This window comes from Maniola hyperantus, chromosome 10, assembly GCF_902806685.2.
Source record: "Maniola hyperantus chromosome 10, iAphHyp1.2, whole genome shotgun sequence".
NCBI classification, from domain to species: Eukaryota; Metazoa; Arthropoda; class Insecta; order Lepidoptera; family Nymphalidae; genus Maniola; species Maniola hyperantus.
The window spans coordinates 3856845-3872041 of NC_048545.1; the positions used below are offsets into that span (position 1 = coordinate 3856845).

At 38.9% G+C, this 15197-nt stretch overlaps 2 protein-coding genes across 15 annotated transcripts in view; both read left to right on the forward strand.

Moving 5' to 3' along the window:
- Positions 1 to 15197, forward strand: part of Doa (Darkener of apricot) — a 57381-nt gene that overhangs the window by 32411 nt on the left and 9773 nt on the right. For 6 of the 14 annotated variants that reach the window (XM_069501330.1, XM_069501321.1, XM_069501325.1 and 3 more), the window contains 3 exons: positions 10077 to 10158; positions 10663 to 10729; positions 12940 to 13053. In XM_069501330.1, coding sequence (XP_069357431.1) covers positions 10077 to 10158; positions 10663 to 10729; positions 12940 to 13053 — 263 coding nt within the window. Of the gene's footprint in view, positions 1 to 7277; positions 8919 to 10076; positions 10159 to 10662; positions 10730 to 12939; positions 13054 to 15197 lie in introns of those variants that run through there. The other 8 variants (XM_069501331.1, XM_069501326.1, XM_034972484.2 and 5 more) reach the window with 4 other exon arrangements.
- LOC138402906 (uncharacterized) lies at positions 1786 to 7279 on the forward strand. Its single transcript, XM_069501435.1, has 2 exons — positions 1786 to 5271; positions 7196 to 7279. The coding sequence occupies exons 1-2, from the start codon at positions 5086 to 5088 to the stop codon at positions 7277 to 7279; spliced, it is 270 nt and encodes an 89-aa protein (XP_069357536.1). The 5' UTR covers positions 1786 to 5085.

The following is a 15197-nucleotide window of genomic DNA, read 5'->3' on the forward strand; positions in this document are numbered from 1 at the left end:
AATAAATGAAATTTCCAGATTTTGAACGAGGTTCTGCTTATTGTTGCGACTTGTGACCTAGATTTCACAGGCTACCAGTTTACCTAAACACGGACTGACTTGACAGACAGACCTTCACGGTCTTTTTTAACTATGGTTCTGTAGGCCTAGAGTGCACTGCCGTGACAAGTCATGTACCATGGAATTTGTCGAGCCTTGTGTATAATTGTTGAAGTATTTATTTTGTGCTTCATCAAAATTTCCTTGGTGTTATAAAGGACAGACAATACTTAATTCAACGTGAAATTATCAACTTTTTGTTTTTAGAGTGTGGTCCTTAAATATTTGGATGACTACAGCACACCTTGAGTGTTTAAACTTTTAAACACAGAACCAGGGTTACGTTACGTTAATTTTTTTTTTTTTTTTAATGGCGCGCGGCTGCACCAAACGGGCGCAATTTACTTCGCCAATGTCGTGTGAAATTGAAGAGACACGATACGAATGGTTGGTGATAGCTGGGAAGAAGACTATCTATTAATTTGGATAATTTATAAGTAGCAGGTTTTTTCAAAGAATAATATATTATTGTATAGGGTTAGTTTCAGGCCTGGAACAACACAATTATTAGGTACACAAAATACACACTATATTACATAAATATTTACAGCTTAATATTGTTATATTTGACATATTTACATAAGAATTTACAGTAAGGACTAAAAACAGACATTAACAAACACTCAACATCATTTACTGGACGGGGAAATTTTGGAGGAAGGACATCATAGAGGGGGTGAAGAAGTTTAGGACAAGAAAAGAATATATGAGAAATAGTACCTTCGTCTAAGCCACATTCACACAGGGCTTTCAATGTAGCACGACAAAAAATAGCGTGGAAAAATGTCACAACTGTCTGTCACTCTGTCTAAGGAAATGGTGAGGAATCTCAATTCCCGCATAACATTCACCTTGTTAACAGTCGGCCTTGCAATGACAGTGATAAGTGATAATATTATTATAAAATTACCGAGACTGATGGAATGTCTCTTTTATACTAGGAAATCTATGGCCTCATGAAATTAAATTAGTAGAGAACAATGCACGACAAACATAAAAACGTCCAGTTTAAACTATAAAACTGACAAAATATATTAGTTCACAGTTTCCGACATGGTTTGGGACTGGGTTAAAACAAACAAATACACACGGTCACATCAAAAAAGCCGAAAAACTAGTAGGTAGTTTAAATATTGGATGAGAATAGTATACCGACGCTGGCTAATTTACTGAGAACATGTTTTTTTTTTTTTTTTTTTGTTTATTTGAAAGTAATCAACAGCGTAAATACATAATTATTATTTAAATTTAAATCTAGGTATAACAGAAGGCCAAAAGAGATTACTTAAAATTATAATTAAACTATTTTAACAGAATAGAGTTAGAATAAATGTAGGTATATACAATAATAAAATAAAATTACAACAGTGTGTGTATGATTGTATGTGTGTGTGTATGCGTATGTGAGTGTGTGCTTATGAGTATGTGTGAGCGTGTGTGCATGTGTGTGTGTGTGTAAATGGGAGTGTATGATTGCATGCATATTTAGATGTTAGCTACTTTTGTTATGTTGCGATGAACAGGTAAGTTTAGGTAGGTATACCTATTCGCGTTTAACGCGATTAGGTATAGGCGATTATTGTATAACGCGAACTCGCCATCCTCACATAAACTTTAACAGTTTCCAGAGGATGGCGAACTGTTTATTTTAAAATGTATTAGTGAAATTTGCGTGATCAATTAAAAAAAATCAGGTCTACTTTTAAACCAGTATTTTCGTTATTGAAGTAAAATAATTACTAATTACACACTGTCTCGTCGCTCAAGGTCTTACATTTTAAAAATACAAAGACTAGTCCGACCATATCCGATGCTCTTGAATTAGTGATAGGTCTGACCAGGCACAACCGAAGGTCAAGTTCACTAGGGGTGTTATCGCTAGTCGTTAATACGGTTGGCATGCAAGGTTGAAATAAGTGTGCCCGTGCCCCGTGCCCCGTGCCCACCTTACCTATCTGTTAATGTTAGCCCTATCGTGTTTAGTTAATGTGCTGTTCCTTCCGGCCGGCCTTCGTTCTGTCGATATCGTTATGGTGCGAATGTTCATAAATCGCTGATCTTATTCTTCGTCAATGTGTTACATACTCGACATTTCAAATCCGTTTGAAGTTGTTGCTTCATAACTTCTATTTGATCCTCTTCACGTTATGGATCTTGATGTTATTATTCAAAAATGACTTAGGTCTAAAATGGAAGAGGCTATTGTGCTTAGCCTTGTCGTTTCTATCGATATCGTCATGTTGTTGCGAGTGGTCAAGCTTCACTGAGTAACAACATTAACTTTCTTCACCTTTGTTACATGCTCGATGCTTCAACGTAATGTCTGTTTTAAAACCTTTGCGTATGGATAATAATGTTACTATCAAAACATGGCCTAGGTCTAAAACTAGAGCCTACTCGAGTATATTTATGGTAAACGTGGTGATCCTTACGGCCGGCCTTGTCGTTTGGCGATATCGCCATGTTGTTGCGAGTAGTCATGCCTCGCTGGTAACAACATTAACTTTCTTCTTTAACCTTTACTTTGCCTGGCTAACTTGTGTCCAAAAGACCGTGGTGTAAAAAGACCATTCCATCCGGAGTGTCGTTTTATATAGTTTTTGCAGGCTTTTGCTAGGATAATGTGTATGTTCCATTCTGCTGCATGTGGTTAGTGAGATTGCAAGGATAGTTTAAAATTGCTCGTTATTGTTTTGTAAGTATCAATTCGGAAATAGGCTTCATCCGAGTTGGCAGGCAGTTGGTTGGCAATGGTCGTTTCAAAATTTTTGACTTACCTACAATATCTTATTATGAGACTTTCTGTTTCGCTAGATGTTGCAAATGATGTTATAAATGTTGATAAATAATTGAAAACGGCGTTTGGTTGCCATCGTACACTCGCTTTTGAATTTCAGATTCAAGGTTATTTGCTGCCACATCGCTGAAAATCGGGAAGTCATAAAAAATGTTTGCATCAAACAAGCGAGCTTGTAAATTTGTGATTTTTTTCACTTCCTAGCTAAACATATCTAGTGCTTTTTTATTTAGAAGCGGCCATTTTGCGGCTGCTATAAAATTTACACTGCAAATAAATTAGAAAAAACATTAACGTAAGAATGCGTCCACGCTTTCTTAAAAATGCCATGTCGAACTAAACATTTTATTGAATGTTGGATTTTTTTATAGAATTCTCCAATTAATATAACAAATAATTCAAAAAATAGGGTCACATAATTTTTTTTGTTATTGGACACACGAGAAAAATAATAGTTGCAAGAATCACTAAATTCCATTCTTAGATTCATATTTTGCATGATAGACTGTCGAATAGGTATGTATACAATTTCAACAATGAGTGACGCGCCAAAGCAAGACAAGTAGTGTGAAATTTGATGATGAAACAAATGACCAGAATTATTTCAAATCATGGTTATTATTGCGTTTTGGTCAAATACCTATGACTGCTGCTATTCATCAAGTACAGTCCAAAATATATTTTTATCTATAGAGATTTCTGTGTATACTTATAGGTAGAAAAACACAACTCCTCCTTTTTTTAAAGTTGATTAAAAAGTAGCCTATGTAACTCCTTGGTTAATCTTCTAATTGTCTGTGAAAGTCCTATCAAATTAGGTTTAGCCGTTCCGAAGATTAGCCTGTTCAAACAGACAGACAAAAACTTTAAAAAGTTTTATTCAGTTATTTTACAGTTCAAATAATAATATGAGATAGTTATTTCGAAATTACAGACAGACATTTCAATTTTATTCATTAATATATAGATGCTGGTAGATATAAAATAGGTATAAAATGTTAGTAATTGATCAAACGATTACAAAACTAGTTATTAGAAGAGAGGTGACATTAATTTTTAACATTCAAAGTCAAAGTCAAATGATTTATTCAAAATAGGTAATTAGTAACTCTTTTTTGATGGTCAGATGTTGGATTTAAATATTAATAGTAATTTCTAATGAAAGAATTATGAAATAAAGAAACTTGTTTGTTGCAAGCGCTTTCAACGCTTTATTATTACGCTTATTCACACGCACGATGCGTGGTTGCGGGTTACTTGATTAACATCACGTACTATCAGTAGTAGACGGATGTCGGATCCTAATGGACAATGGTTACCACTACTACGCCATGTCTGGACCCACGTAGGGTCATGAGATTGAACTATTACACAATTGAAGACCTCTTATCATTTGACCAAGATTCTAAATAACTTCTTGAATTATTTTGTCTATCTATTCTTGGTTAAAAGTTTGGCATTTGAATATTCTTTTTCCTGTTAATCATACACCGTTTTTATGGGTTTCTTCACTGCTGCAGATCTTGAGATCTCCTTCCAGCGGCTTCTATCTATTTGTGGAATTGCAAGAAAAGTTTTAAGTTAGTTCGTAAAGGATCATCTAATATCCAGAATAATGATGAATAAATGTTGTGTTTCGTTGAATATAATCCCAGTAATAAATATTTTATTTATATTCAGTTGTTTATTCTGAATTTTAGTTCGTATTCGAGTGATCCAAGGAAAAGTTTACAAAACTCTTAACTTGCATTTAATATAATTTAAGGGAAAATTACAAAGTACCGGTCAATTATCCGCGTGTTTTACAGTACCTACCTACAATTGGCACGCGGATAAATCCTGTTTGAACCGAAAGCTTCCAATGAATTGTTCGCTCCATTAGCCATCTTTTAATTGGAGTGCGACGACGACTGTCCTCAAAAGTCTCAGTTTACGTTGAGACGCTGACAGACGCGAACTGATTACAGCCACTCATACATTAGTGACAAGTTTATATTATATTTTCAGTATTATTGGTTTTGTTTGAATAAATCATTGTTTACACGGCGTTCAGTCAGCTGAACTAATATTGTGGTGCACTCGGTTAACAGCCCCGGCACAGTCGTTACTCAGTCAGGCGGCTACCCGCTCGCTCCTTACGCTTTTGCGCTCCACCACACGGTCTGTGAAGTGATAAATAGTGTACGAATATGACAGAGATCGCAGTGAAACATGATCGGATTCGCCTCCCCCTACGTATGTCCTCCTTTTACGAACTATACAAAAAGTTCTTAAAAGACCACGGGTGCAAGTGGCACGATGTGGCGAAACTCCTCAACGTCGTTGCGGAGATCCTTTTCGATGTTGACGGCGCGTGTACTAAAATTGCGAGCAAGGTTAGTGTCATAAATTAGTCTTGTGGATTAACGTTCGATTCATTTACCGTGTATAATAATAGCGACTAATATAACAAATTAAAGCTCAAACTAAATTATTTGAACTTCATTGAGCTGAACAAGTTTTTATTACCATATTCCTTACAGTAGCAAAGGTGGGGTACTCTAAAGACCAATCATACTAAGGGTCCTTTTACCTGCGCCCCATCTTATTGTAGCTAGTTGTTTGTCCCTAGCGAAGCAAACAGCTGGCGCAATGAAAGCGCGTCTAGTCAAACAGACAGTTTATTTCATATGTGATAAAATGTGTTTGCTGAGCGCTCAAAATGTACATTGTCTTATACCTGTGTTTTGTCGTCCTGTCGGACAAATCTCTAGCTTCAGTGTTGTTGCTATTTACTTTGAGCTATTTTGTACACAAGATGACGTCATATAATTTGTTAAATGCAGTTAAACAATTTGTGGACATAGTTTATCCGTATGTGCTTTATATTGTATCTGAAGACATTACATATCCTGAGGTAAAAATTAACATAACTTGTCGATATATTCAGAAAAGATATTTTCTTAAGTTAACTTTATTTAGGCACTACAGAGAATACTTATAAGATTTTTCTGTAGGTATTTAGTCCAGATCATTACTTTAGAAAATATCTTAACGCAAATGCATCCACGGCCTAAAAGGTACAGTTATTATTAATCTGCTAAATTCATGCATTTTTATTAGGTCTAGAAACTATTAAATAATAAGTTTATATCGAAAAATAACCGATTAATTCTCTTTCTGGCCTAGATATTGATCGGCGGTTATTTATAGTCATTATTAGCACGGTATTTAGAAAAAATGTGCGCAAGCCCGCAGCTGAAAATATTAGCTCGGGGAAAGTAACATGCAACTGCTTTGAAATCGACGAGCGATAACAATGAATGCCCAGAATGTGCACGATATTTGCGACGCTTCCGTTCGGCAACGGTGATCGAGCGGACGTCAGGGTTCCGGCACAGTTGTGAAACGTAAACTGAACTAACAACACTTGTCTTATGAATATATAAACATCAAACATTAAAAAAAACAGAGATATATTATGATGATAATGATAAGAGAAAAACTGTTTGTTTACGATACGATAAGCATGGAGCAGCACGCAAAGTATTCGTGTCACGTGTCAGTGATCATCGCATGTCATTCTTGCATCCGATTTCACAGACGTCTGATGTGCCCAAGCTTTAAAGCTAAGATAAAATACATATTAAATTGGATAATCCATTGTCGAAGGTGATAATGCGCGATAAGTAGTGATAAACGTTGAACTCCGGGTGACAGATTATGAAGAGACGGTGGTCTTGTTGTTGATTGCTTATGCACATGGGTTACGCACGTGAAAAGCGGTATTGTTCAGTTTCATACGCGCTCCACTGACCCAATTAGTACCCGCTTACCTATTGACAGAATTGTCTTGGCTCTCGGGCCCAATGCTAACGCCAAAGAAATGCTGTACTAGCAAGCACGAGTAAAAATAAGAGTACAGTTCGACATTTCAATAGACTTTCTCCCTTGTCTTATGCAAAACACAACACATAATAAACAATCTAAAAGTAAAGAGTGAATGGAATTTTTTTATTTTACTAAAACATTATAAATATACACGAGTATGAAAATGATAATTACAATGGAAGTGTGTCGTAGAAAATGGGACATTTAAATTCTTTTACATAAATTACGCCTCCTTTTTAAGAGGAATGGTTTGGATGATTCATGAACATCGGCATCAGAATTTGCATCCCACTGAATAAAAACACTTGTTTGATACTCAAGTTATGATGGTCCTAATTTCTATCAATTAATTAGGAGTGGACATCTGTAATCCAAACATGACTTGATAAATGTACCAAAGTTTGGTAAAAAGAGTATTTATATGTATAGCGGGTGTTATGCGACGAAAATGCGCGTGCGGCGGCACCTCGGAGTGCGCGGGAGGGCGCTCCCACGGGTTGCCGATATTTTTAGTCCGCGAACATTACTTGGCACCGACGGCCGCACTCGGCTGCGCTAGTGATCTTTCTCAAGTCCCTTCGTGCTAAAGCCTGCTCCCGATTCAAATCACTATTAGCCCTATGTGTCCGCTTCTTGTAACAAAGTGAACCTGGATTTATGATGCTCGAGAGCAAACACCCCATATATGTGAAAGTATGATTTTCAAGAATAACTATGTGATGCACCCGGGTTGAAGTGTTTTATATACTTAGTTTTAATCGCAACAAACATGGCCAGTGTGAGCACCAGCGGAAGTGGGACGACGAGCCCCCGGCATCGGTACAATCGCTCCTCCACCACCAGTGTCACGCAGCTGCTGTCGGACGGATATTCCAGCATCATTAACCGCTTGACACGCAGAGGTCCGTCCGAGAAAAACGAAAACATCATCGACTCCAAGTTGTCGGCGGCGCGTACTCGGTACGATGACAAGATGCTTTCCAACAAAAATTCTGGATTATCCAATGTGCGTCGGTATGAGAACGCGGGAAATATGTCTCCGTACAAATCGTACGTGCCGAGTGTAGCTGCGATACCGAAGAAGTACAACGAGGAGCGACACTACTCGAGTTACCTCAACTCACCGAAAACCAGAATGGACACATCACCTGTGCATTCTCATCCAAGCATTAGCGCTCTCAGCCGCAGTGACTCATTCCGGAGAGCTCACATGAATGATAATAAATCATCGCCACTTACTAAACGATATCCTCTCAAGGAAACTAATAATAACAATTTAGATAGCACAATTTCGTTAGGCACCACGCGTAGTCGCTTAGAAGATAAATATTCTTCTGTTTTAGACAGAATCGCGGTTCAGAAAAAAGAAAGGGCTAGAAAAGAAAAGGAAGATCGTGACAAAACACTAGAACCCGATCCGTCATCGTTTTCTAGAGGTCTAATGAGAAGTTTTACGACGGCAGTGTTCGGAGAGAGTTCCTTTAAAAGAAACAACTTATCGCACGAGAAAACTAGAGAAAAAACTCCTTTTAGAAACACGACCGATCGTCGTTTATCTAGTCATAAACAGAGTGATAAGAATGGGTTCGATTTATCCCCCAAAGAACGTCCTCAGTACGGAAAAGACAGAGATAGCATATATCGCAAACATCATAGAAGATCCCTGAGAGTCGAAAAAAGTGGAAGTGACCATAAACGAGGTGGAAAATTGTCGTTGAGACCTATCGATATCAGCTTACAGTCGGGCTCTCGGGATTTAATCTCGCCCCCACATCACAAAACCAGTGATGCCAAACTTTACCTGATGAAAGCACCGGCCTCCTCTCCCGTCAACGAAGTCGGTAGGCAGAGACAAATTTATTTTCCATCCAGCGACGAAGACGACGACAAGACTCCGGTCGGTGACCGTGTGCTCAACGAACGCGAGACGCGACGAAAGGAGATTCAGAGCCTAATAATGAAATATGCCCATTTGGACGAAGTATACAGTCGTATCACCGAGAAAGAAGCCAACGGCATGTCCAGCGCTTTGATGCCTAGGAAACCGGAACCCATCGGAGTCGGGGATGTGGTGGCACTGCCTCCCGAGCTGCGCAGCCGGCAGCGGCTGCAGAGGCCGCGCCACCACACGCGCCGCGCGGCCACGCCGCCTGTAAGCACGAGCTAACCTCCCGCTTGCGCCTGTGTGCCGCTAACTTATACCCGGTCTGTGATGTTTCATAATATCAACAATATCTATCTACGAGCTTAGTAAATACTTCAATAATTATTATCAAATTACTTTCTAGCTTTTATGTTTACCTAGTTATGATTTTATAATAGTTTTGTTATTTTAGAAAACCGTAAAAAAACTGCCGGTTCATTAAAAGAATCGTTAAATCTAAACAAATGCATGTATTTTGCTATTAAAGTATGACGTGTACTTGATTTGACAAATACTATTTGAAGGTAGAATAATAAAAAGTTGTAACCGCATAGTGCAAAATGGCAGTTCCTATTCATAATCTGTTGTAAATACGTAAAAAGTGGTCGTGAAACGAAAATAATCTTTTGCAATGACTGTGCATGTATGTATTTATATTGTCTGTGCGTGCAATTAAAGCTAGGGACAAATGTAGTGAGAAACTATGTGGCATTTCGCTACAATATGTTACATGTCAAAATGTTTGAAAAACGCCATCTGCTCGTTCAAGATGCTGACGAAAAATCCCGCTAGATTTGTCCCTAGCGTAAACTTGTCTTTTTTCTGCGTAAAAATACTATTTTCCAAAGATAAATCCCAACGTATTGGCAATAAATCACCTCCCTACGAAAATGTTAATATTAGGAATTAATACAAATTCTATAATTTTGAATGACGAGTAAATAATTACTAGTCTTAGACAGATCGGTTGGACACTTTAACCTAATGAACTGGTGTGCTTGTGCGTGTGCGAGGCTATGGTGAAAGTGAAAGGAATGCCTCGATCCCGTTCCGGTGTCGGTCCGTCCTCGATCCGTCCCACACCTCTCCCTCGCGAGCGACGCGCTTCGCGGGCACCCGAGCCTCACCTCGGGAGTCCGCCGCGGCGCGAGCCCACAACCGTCCACCTGTCCGCCCTCTAACAGCATGTACGACACACCATACCAATTGTCGCTTGTCTGACGGGCAACCGTTCCATTGTCTGATTGTTGGGTACAACACTACTCGGGTCGTGGCGAACGTGGCGCTCTCCGTGCATCCGTGGCATGTGCTGGTGTGGCGCGATGGCGTTGGCGTTGGCGTGTCGGTGCGGCGCGGCGGCGGCGGTTCACGGTGCGGCGCTTGCAGAGCTCCCGGGCACGCTCCTCCGTCAAGGACGACAAGGATGGACACCTGGTCTACTGGCCCGGATATGTCATGGGAGCGAGATGTTCGTGTCCACACCGTACCTTAACCAATGTCTACATTATACACACCACATTACACACACCAAACTACACACATACACATCACACTGCCTATCGAACACATTTAACATTCACATACAAGCAAATTTTAAAACAGAGGACAGAAACTGGAGGTGACAAAATAAACTTGTCGCTACTATCAGTCAAGCTCAGATAACAGTGATTTGAAATTTCATGATTTCAGATTTCTTTTGTTTCAATTAATTACCGCTTGTGGTTTTTATTATTTTCATTTCAAATAACAGCGACATCTTTAACTCTCTATTAATTAAAAGTCATGTTGGCGATACGGACAGTTGGTTTTATTCTATGACAGCTAGTGATATATTGGTTCTTTGAGTTACATGTTTTTCAATTTAATTATTTCTATGAAGCGACAATGATAAGATTGTAAAACCAATGCGAGATTCCAGCATGACTTTGTCGAGTGTACAGTAAAGTAATCGTTGTACCTTGGTTTCTTGCAGACAAAATCATCGAGACTCTCGGTGAAGGCACCTTCGGCAAGGTGGTCGAGGTGAAGGATTTAGAAATGTAAGTAACAAGTTCTATTTCTTGCATACCTAACCAATTAATTGTATAGGCCTACCGTTCAACTGAAACGGACCTTGAGGTAGTTGCGCGGTGCGGAGGTGTGTCTGCGACTTGAATCTTAATACACATTGACCACTTGGCCTACATCGATGTGATGGTTTTTTCCACACATCAAAGGATCTTGTAGAAATTCGCAAACAACTTTTATATATATTCGCAAATTGACTTACACAATAATACACTCGGCGTCAAAAAAATCGCACCTTTCAAAAAATCTACTTCAAACAATTTTAAACCTTATTTGACATCAATAATGAGGGTCATGTTGGGTATCATTTGAAAGGGGATGAAATGGAGAGCACAAAAACAATTCAATTGATTATTTTTCTTTTACTGGAAGAGCACAAAAAAAGAAGAAGAAAACACTTACAATTTTGCTTCTTAAGACAGCCGCTAGTTGCGCTACCTTTTGTAGGTATAAAATGGTCAATACAGGTACAATCGGGGTCATTCGCTATCTAACCGTTGAAGTGGACACACGAGAAGCTCATTCCCAAGAAAAATACCTTTGAAGATGGTTACCACTATTGATGAGGCCGCCCAAGTGATTGCACTACTGCAATCAGGCATGCGGCAGTGTGATGTCGCTCGGCAACTCAACTTGAGCCGTTTTTCGGTTCGAAGAGTGTACCAGCGTTTCCTGGAGACCGGTGGCTTCGTCCGAAGACATGGGTCTGGTAGACGTCGCTGCACCTCGGAGAGAGACGACCGATTCATCGTAGTGACGTCTTTGAGAAATCGGTTCTTAAATGCTGTTGAGTTGCGACAGCAGCTCCAGACAACTAACAGAAGAACTGTGAGTGTGTCTACGGTTAGACGAAGACTGAGGGAGAAGAAAATAGCGGCGCGAAAAGCTGCTACGGGTCCCAAATTGACCGCAGAGCATCGGCGAGCCCGCTTGCAATTCGCTCGCGAACACGTCAATTGGACCCTCAAACAATGGAAAGCTGTTCTCTTCTCAGACGAGACGAGAGTGTGCCTTTTCTGCAACGACAGACGCAAAAGAGTGTACAGAAGACAGGGTGAACGATTCGCCCAAGCCTGCATCCAGGAGACGGTGGAATATGGAGGCGGTTCTTGTATGTTCTGGGGCGGCATGTCTGCCGACGGCAAAACCGACCTTGTTTGCGTCTCCCGGGCTCGAGGTGCTCGCGGGCAAGGGTCACTGACTGCTCACCGGTACATCACAGAGATCCTGGAAGAACATGTGGTCCCCTATGCCAGTTTTGTTGGCGAGGGGTTCATGTTGATGCACGACAACGCTCGCGCTCACACTGCAATTATTGTGCGCGAGTACCTTCAAGAGGTTGGGATCTCTGTCATGCACTGGCCAGCAAGAAGTCCAGACCTGAACCCGATTGAGCACCTATGGGACCATTTAAAACGCAAGGTTCGGTCTCGTGATCCCGCTCCTACGACTCTCCAGGAACTCAAAGATACTGTTATTGAGGAATGGAACACTATCCCTCAAGAAGACATTTTAAAATTGATAAGATCCATGAGGGATCGTATGGAAGACGTCATCAGGGCAAGGGGGGGTAACACTAGATTTTAGATTATTTTTAAGATCATTTTTTGTATTCTTTTTTGTATAATTAATCTGTTTTAAATTAAGGCTTAATTAAGGATTTTTACTGTTTCATAAACTTCTTTTTTTGTGCTGTTCTAATAAAAGAAAAATAATTAATTGAATTGTTTTTGTGCTCTCCATTTCATCCCCTTTCAAATGATACCCAACATGACCCTCATTATTGATGTCAAATAAGGTTTAAAATTGTTTGAAGTAGATTTTTTGAAAGGTGCGATTTTTTTGACGCCGAGTGTATATTGATTTACTTATTTATCGAAGAATACCGCTAGTAATAACAACTTTATGACAATATTTAAAATATCTTTAACTATGTATTACTATTTCTTAGCCGCACCAACTATATATTGAAAACCGATAAATGGCCAACACCTAGACCTAACCCCTTCATGTACGCCATTCTTAAAACTTTTTTTGGTGCACATGCGATTAAAATTGGAACGTGCTGTATATAAATACAGTTTCGTAGCTGTAAAAGCTACCACGTCCAGCTTCTTTGAATGGCTGATGCAGATTGACTATCTCCATTCATCTTTGTGTAAAAAATCGTCCTTATTTTTAGACGAGTGCACTCACCGAACGCGTTGGGCCAATGTGTACTAGAGCCTTCACTGTCACACCACCCGTCACCCGTTCCGCAACCCGCACCTACCTCAGAAACCTTCTCGTTCAAACGGTAGGCCTATAGCTTCTTTACAGTTCATTTCCGAAACATGGAGAAGATTCATTACAAACTGACGCACGATGAAGTTTAATGCTGATCGCATAGTAAAATATTATTAGCACTATATGAGCCGCACGAAAATCATTTTTCAGTATTGAAAATTCGCCAAAGAAATGCTACAGCAGGCCTATTTATTGTGTATCTTAGTTTAAGTCCCGCAAATTGCTATTGCGCTGGAACCATGTATGTATGTATGTATATACTTTATTGCACCACAGAAACACAAATGACAGGTTACAAAAAGAAATCTTAATAAGTAGGTACAAAAAGGCGGTCTTATCGCTAAACCATGTCTCATTAACATCGAAATGACGTCAGCCGATATAAAAATATGCCATCAGCTCGAAACTTCAGTCTAGTGCTGACGTCACTAAGATGGCGGCCACGCGTATTAGCAATTTGCGAGACTTATAGACATGCTATTTAGTTGTTGTGCCCAGTAAATTGTAAAATTTCTAATTTGTTATTGGGTAACTTTGGTGATCAACCAAATTACGAGTATGCGAAAAGCCCTAACGGTTAGTTCGCACAGAAAATTCACCTCGCGATTTTCCCGCAGAATTCTGTGACATGGAAATTAAGTGTGTGCTCACAAATTCCATGTCTCAGAATTCTGCGGAAAAAATCGCGCAGTAAAATTTCGCAGTGCGGAGTTACCCTAAATCTACATGACAGATACATAGCGTAAGCTAATGTACGTAAGAAATAGAAACGCACGCATTTTCAGAATTGAAAGACATGTTATCCTGCAAAATGCGAGTTGCATTCAAATATTATTCATTTTTTGTGTTTTATTGATATATCCGTATTGATTGTCGAATCAATACGTCTTTAAGAATATTAAAAGAAAAAGTCCCTGCAATGTTTGGCATAACATTCCGGATCGATTAATAGAGTTCTATTTTGATTTGTTTATATTAGCTACCTCCTCGTCTACCGCCATTCATTTTGCTTTCAGTCTTTATTGTCAAATACCGTCGAATTAGTTTACGATTAGCTTGATATTTGAAACGTTAAAAATGTCTATATTATGGCCTATTTTGTTGTACACAATCTGTAAACTAAACTAAAATGACAGGTCTATATATATTTCATAATGTTCCCTGCATTTAGACATCATGAATGTTAATTATTGGGAAACGTGGAAATAAAAAAAAACCGGCCAAGTGCGAGTCAGGCTCGCGCTATGAGGGTTCCGTACTGCAGTCGTATTTTTTCGTCATTTTGCACGATAATTCAAAAACTATGATGCATAAAAATAAATAAAAATCTGTTTTAGATGTACAGGTGAAGACCTTTCATATGATACCCCACTTGATATAGCCACTCACGTCGAAAGTTAAAAATACTAATTATTAGTTCATACCACAATTTTTTTTTGTGTGATCTAACCCTAAATTCACGGTTTTTAGATTTTTCCCCAAATGTCAGCTATAAGATCTACCCACCTGCCAAATTTCATGATTCTAGGTCAACGGGAAGTACCCTGTAGGTTTCTTGACAGACAGACAGACAGACAGACAGACAGACAACAAAGTGATCCTATAAGGGTTCCGTTTTTCCTTGCATTTTTTAGGGTACGGTACCCTAAAAAAAGCAAGAATTCGCTTTTTGCTTTATTTGTGTATTGTGACTATTGTCCAACTTATTGCTTTTAATACTACGGTTAACTTTTGAGATAGACATTTATGGTACCTTACAGCTATAATTTTTATATTTTTTATATTTCAAGTTAAATATTTACTATAATAATTTATAAGTTAAACTTATAGTGAATTGTCTCGAGCTCGCTCTAATCTTGTAATATTATAGATATTAGATAATTTGTTTTGTTAATCCCAACAGGGTTCCAATATTGTTTGTTATACTTAATGTGATATGTGATACAATTTTTTTTTAAATCAATGTGACTAATATTGGGACCCATTATGAATAAAGTAGCTTATGCTCGCGACTTCGTCCGCGTGGACTAAACGAATTTCAACCCCCCTCTTTCACCCCCTTAGGGGTTGAAATTTCAAAAATCCTTTCTTAGCGGATGCCTACGTCATAATAGCTATTTGCATGCCAAATTTCAGCCCGATCCGTCCAGTAGT

Coding starts and splice junctions, on each gene's coding strand:
- LOC138402906 (XM_069501435.1), top strand. CDS start 5,086: ATGACAGAGATCGCAGTGAAACATGATCGGATTCGCCTCCCCCTACGT. Junction 5,272..7,195: donor GTACTAAAATTGCGAGCAAG/GTTAGTGTCATA, acceptor TTATATGTATAG/CGGGTGTTATGCGACGAAAA.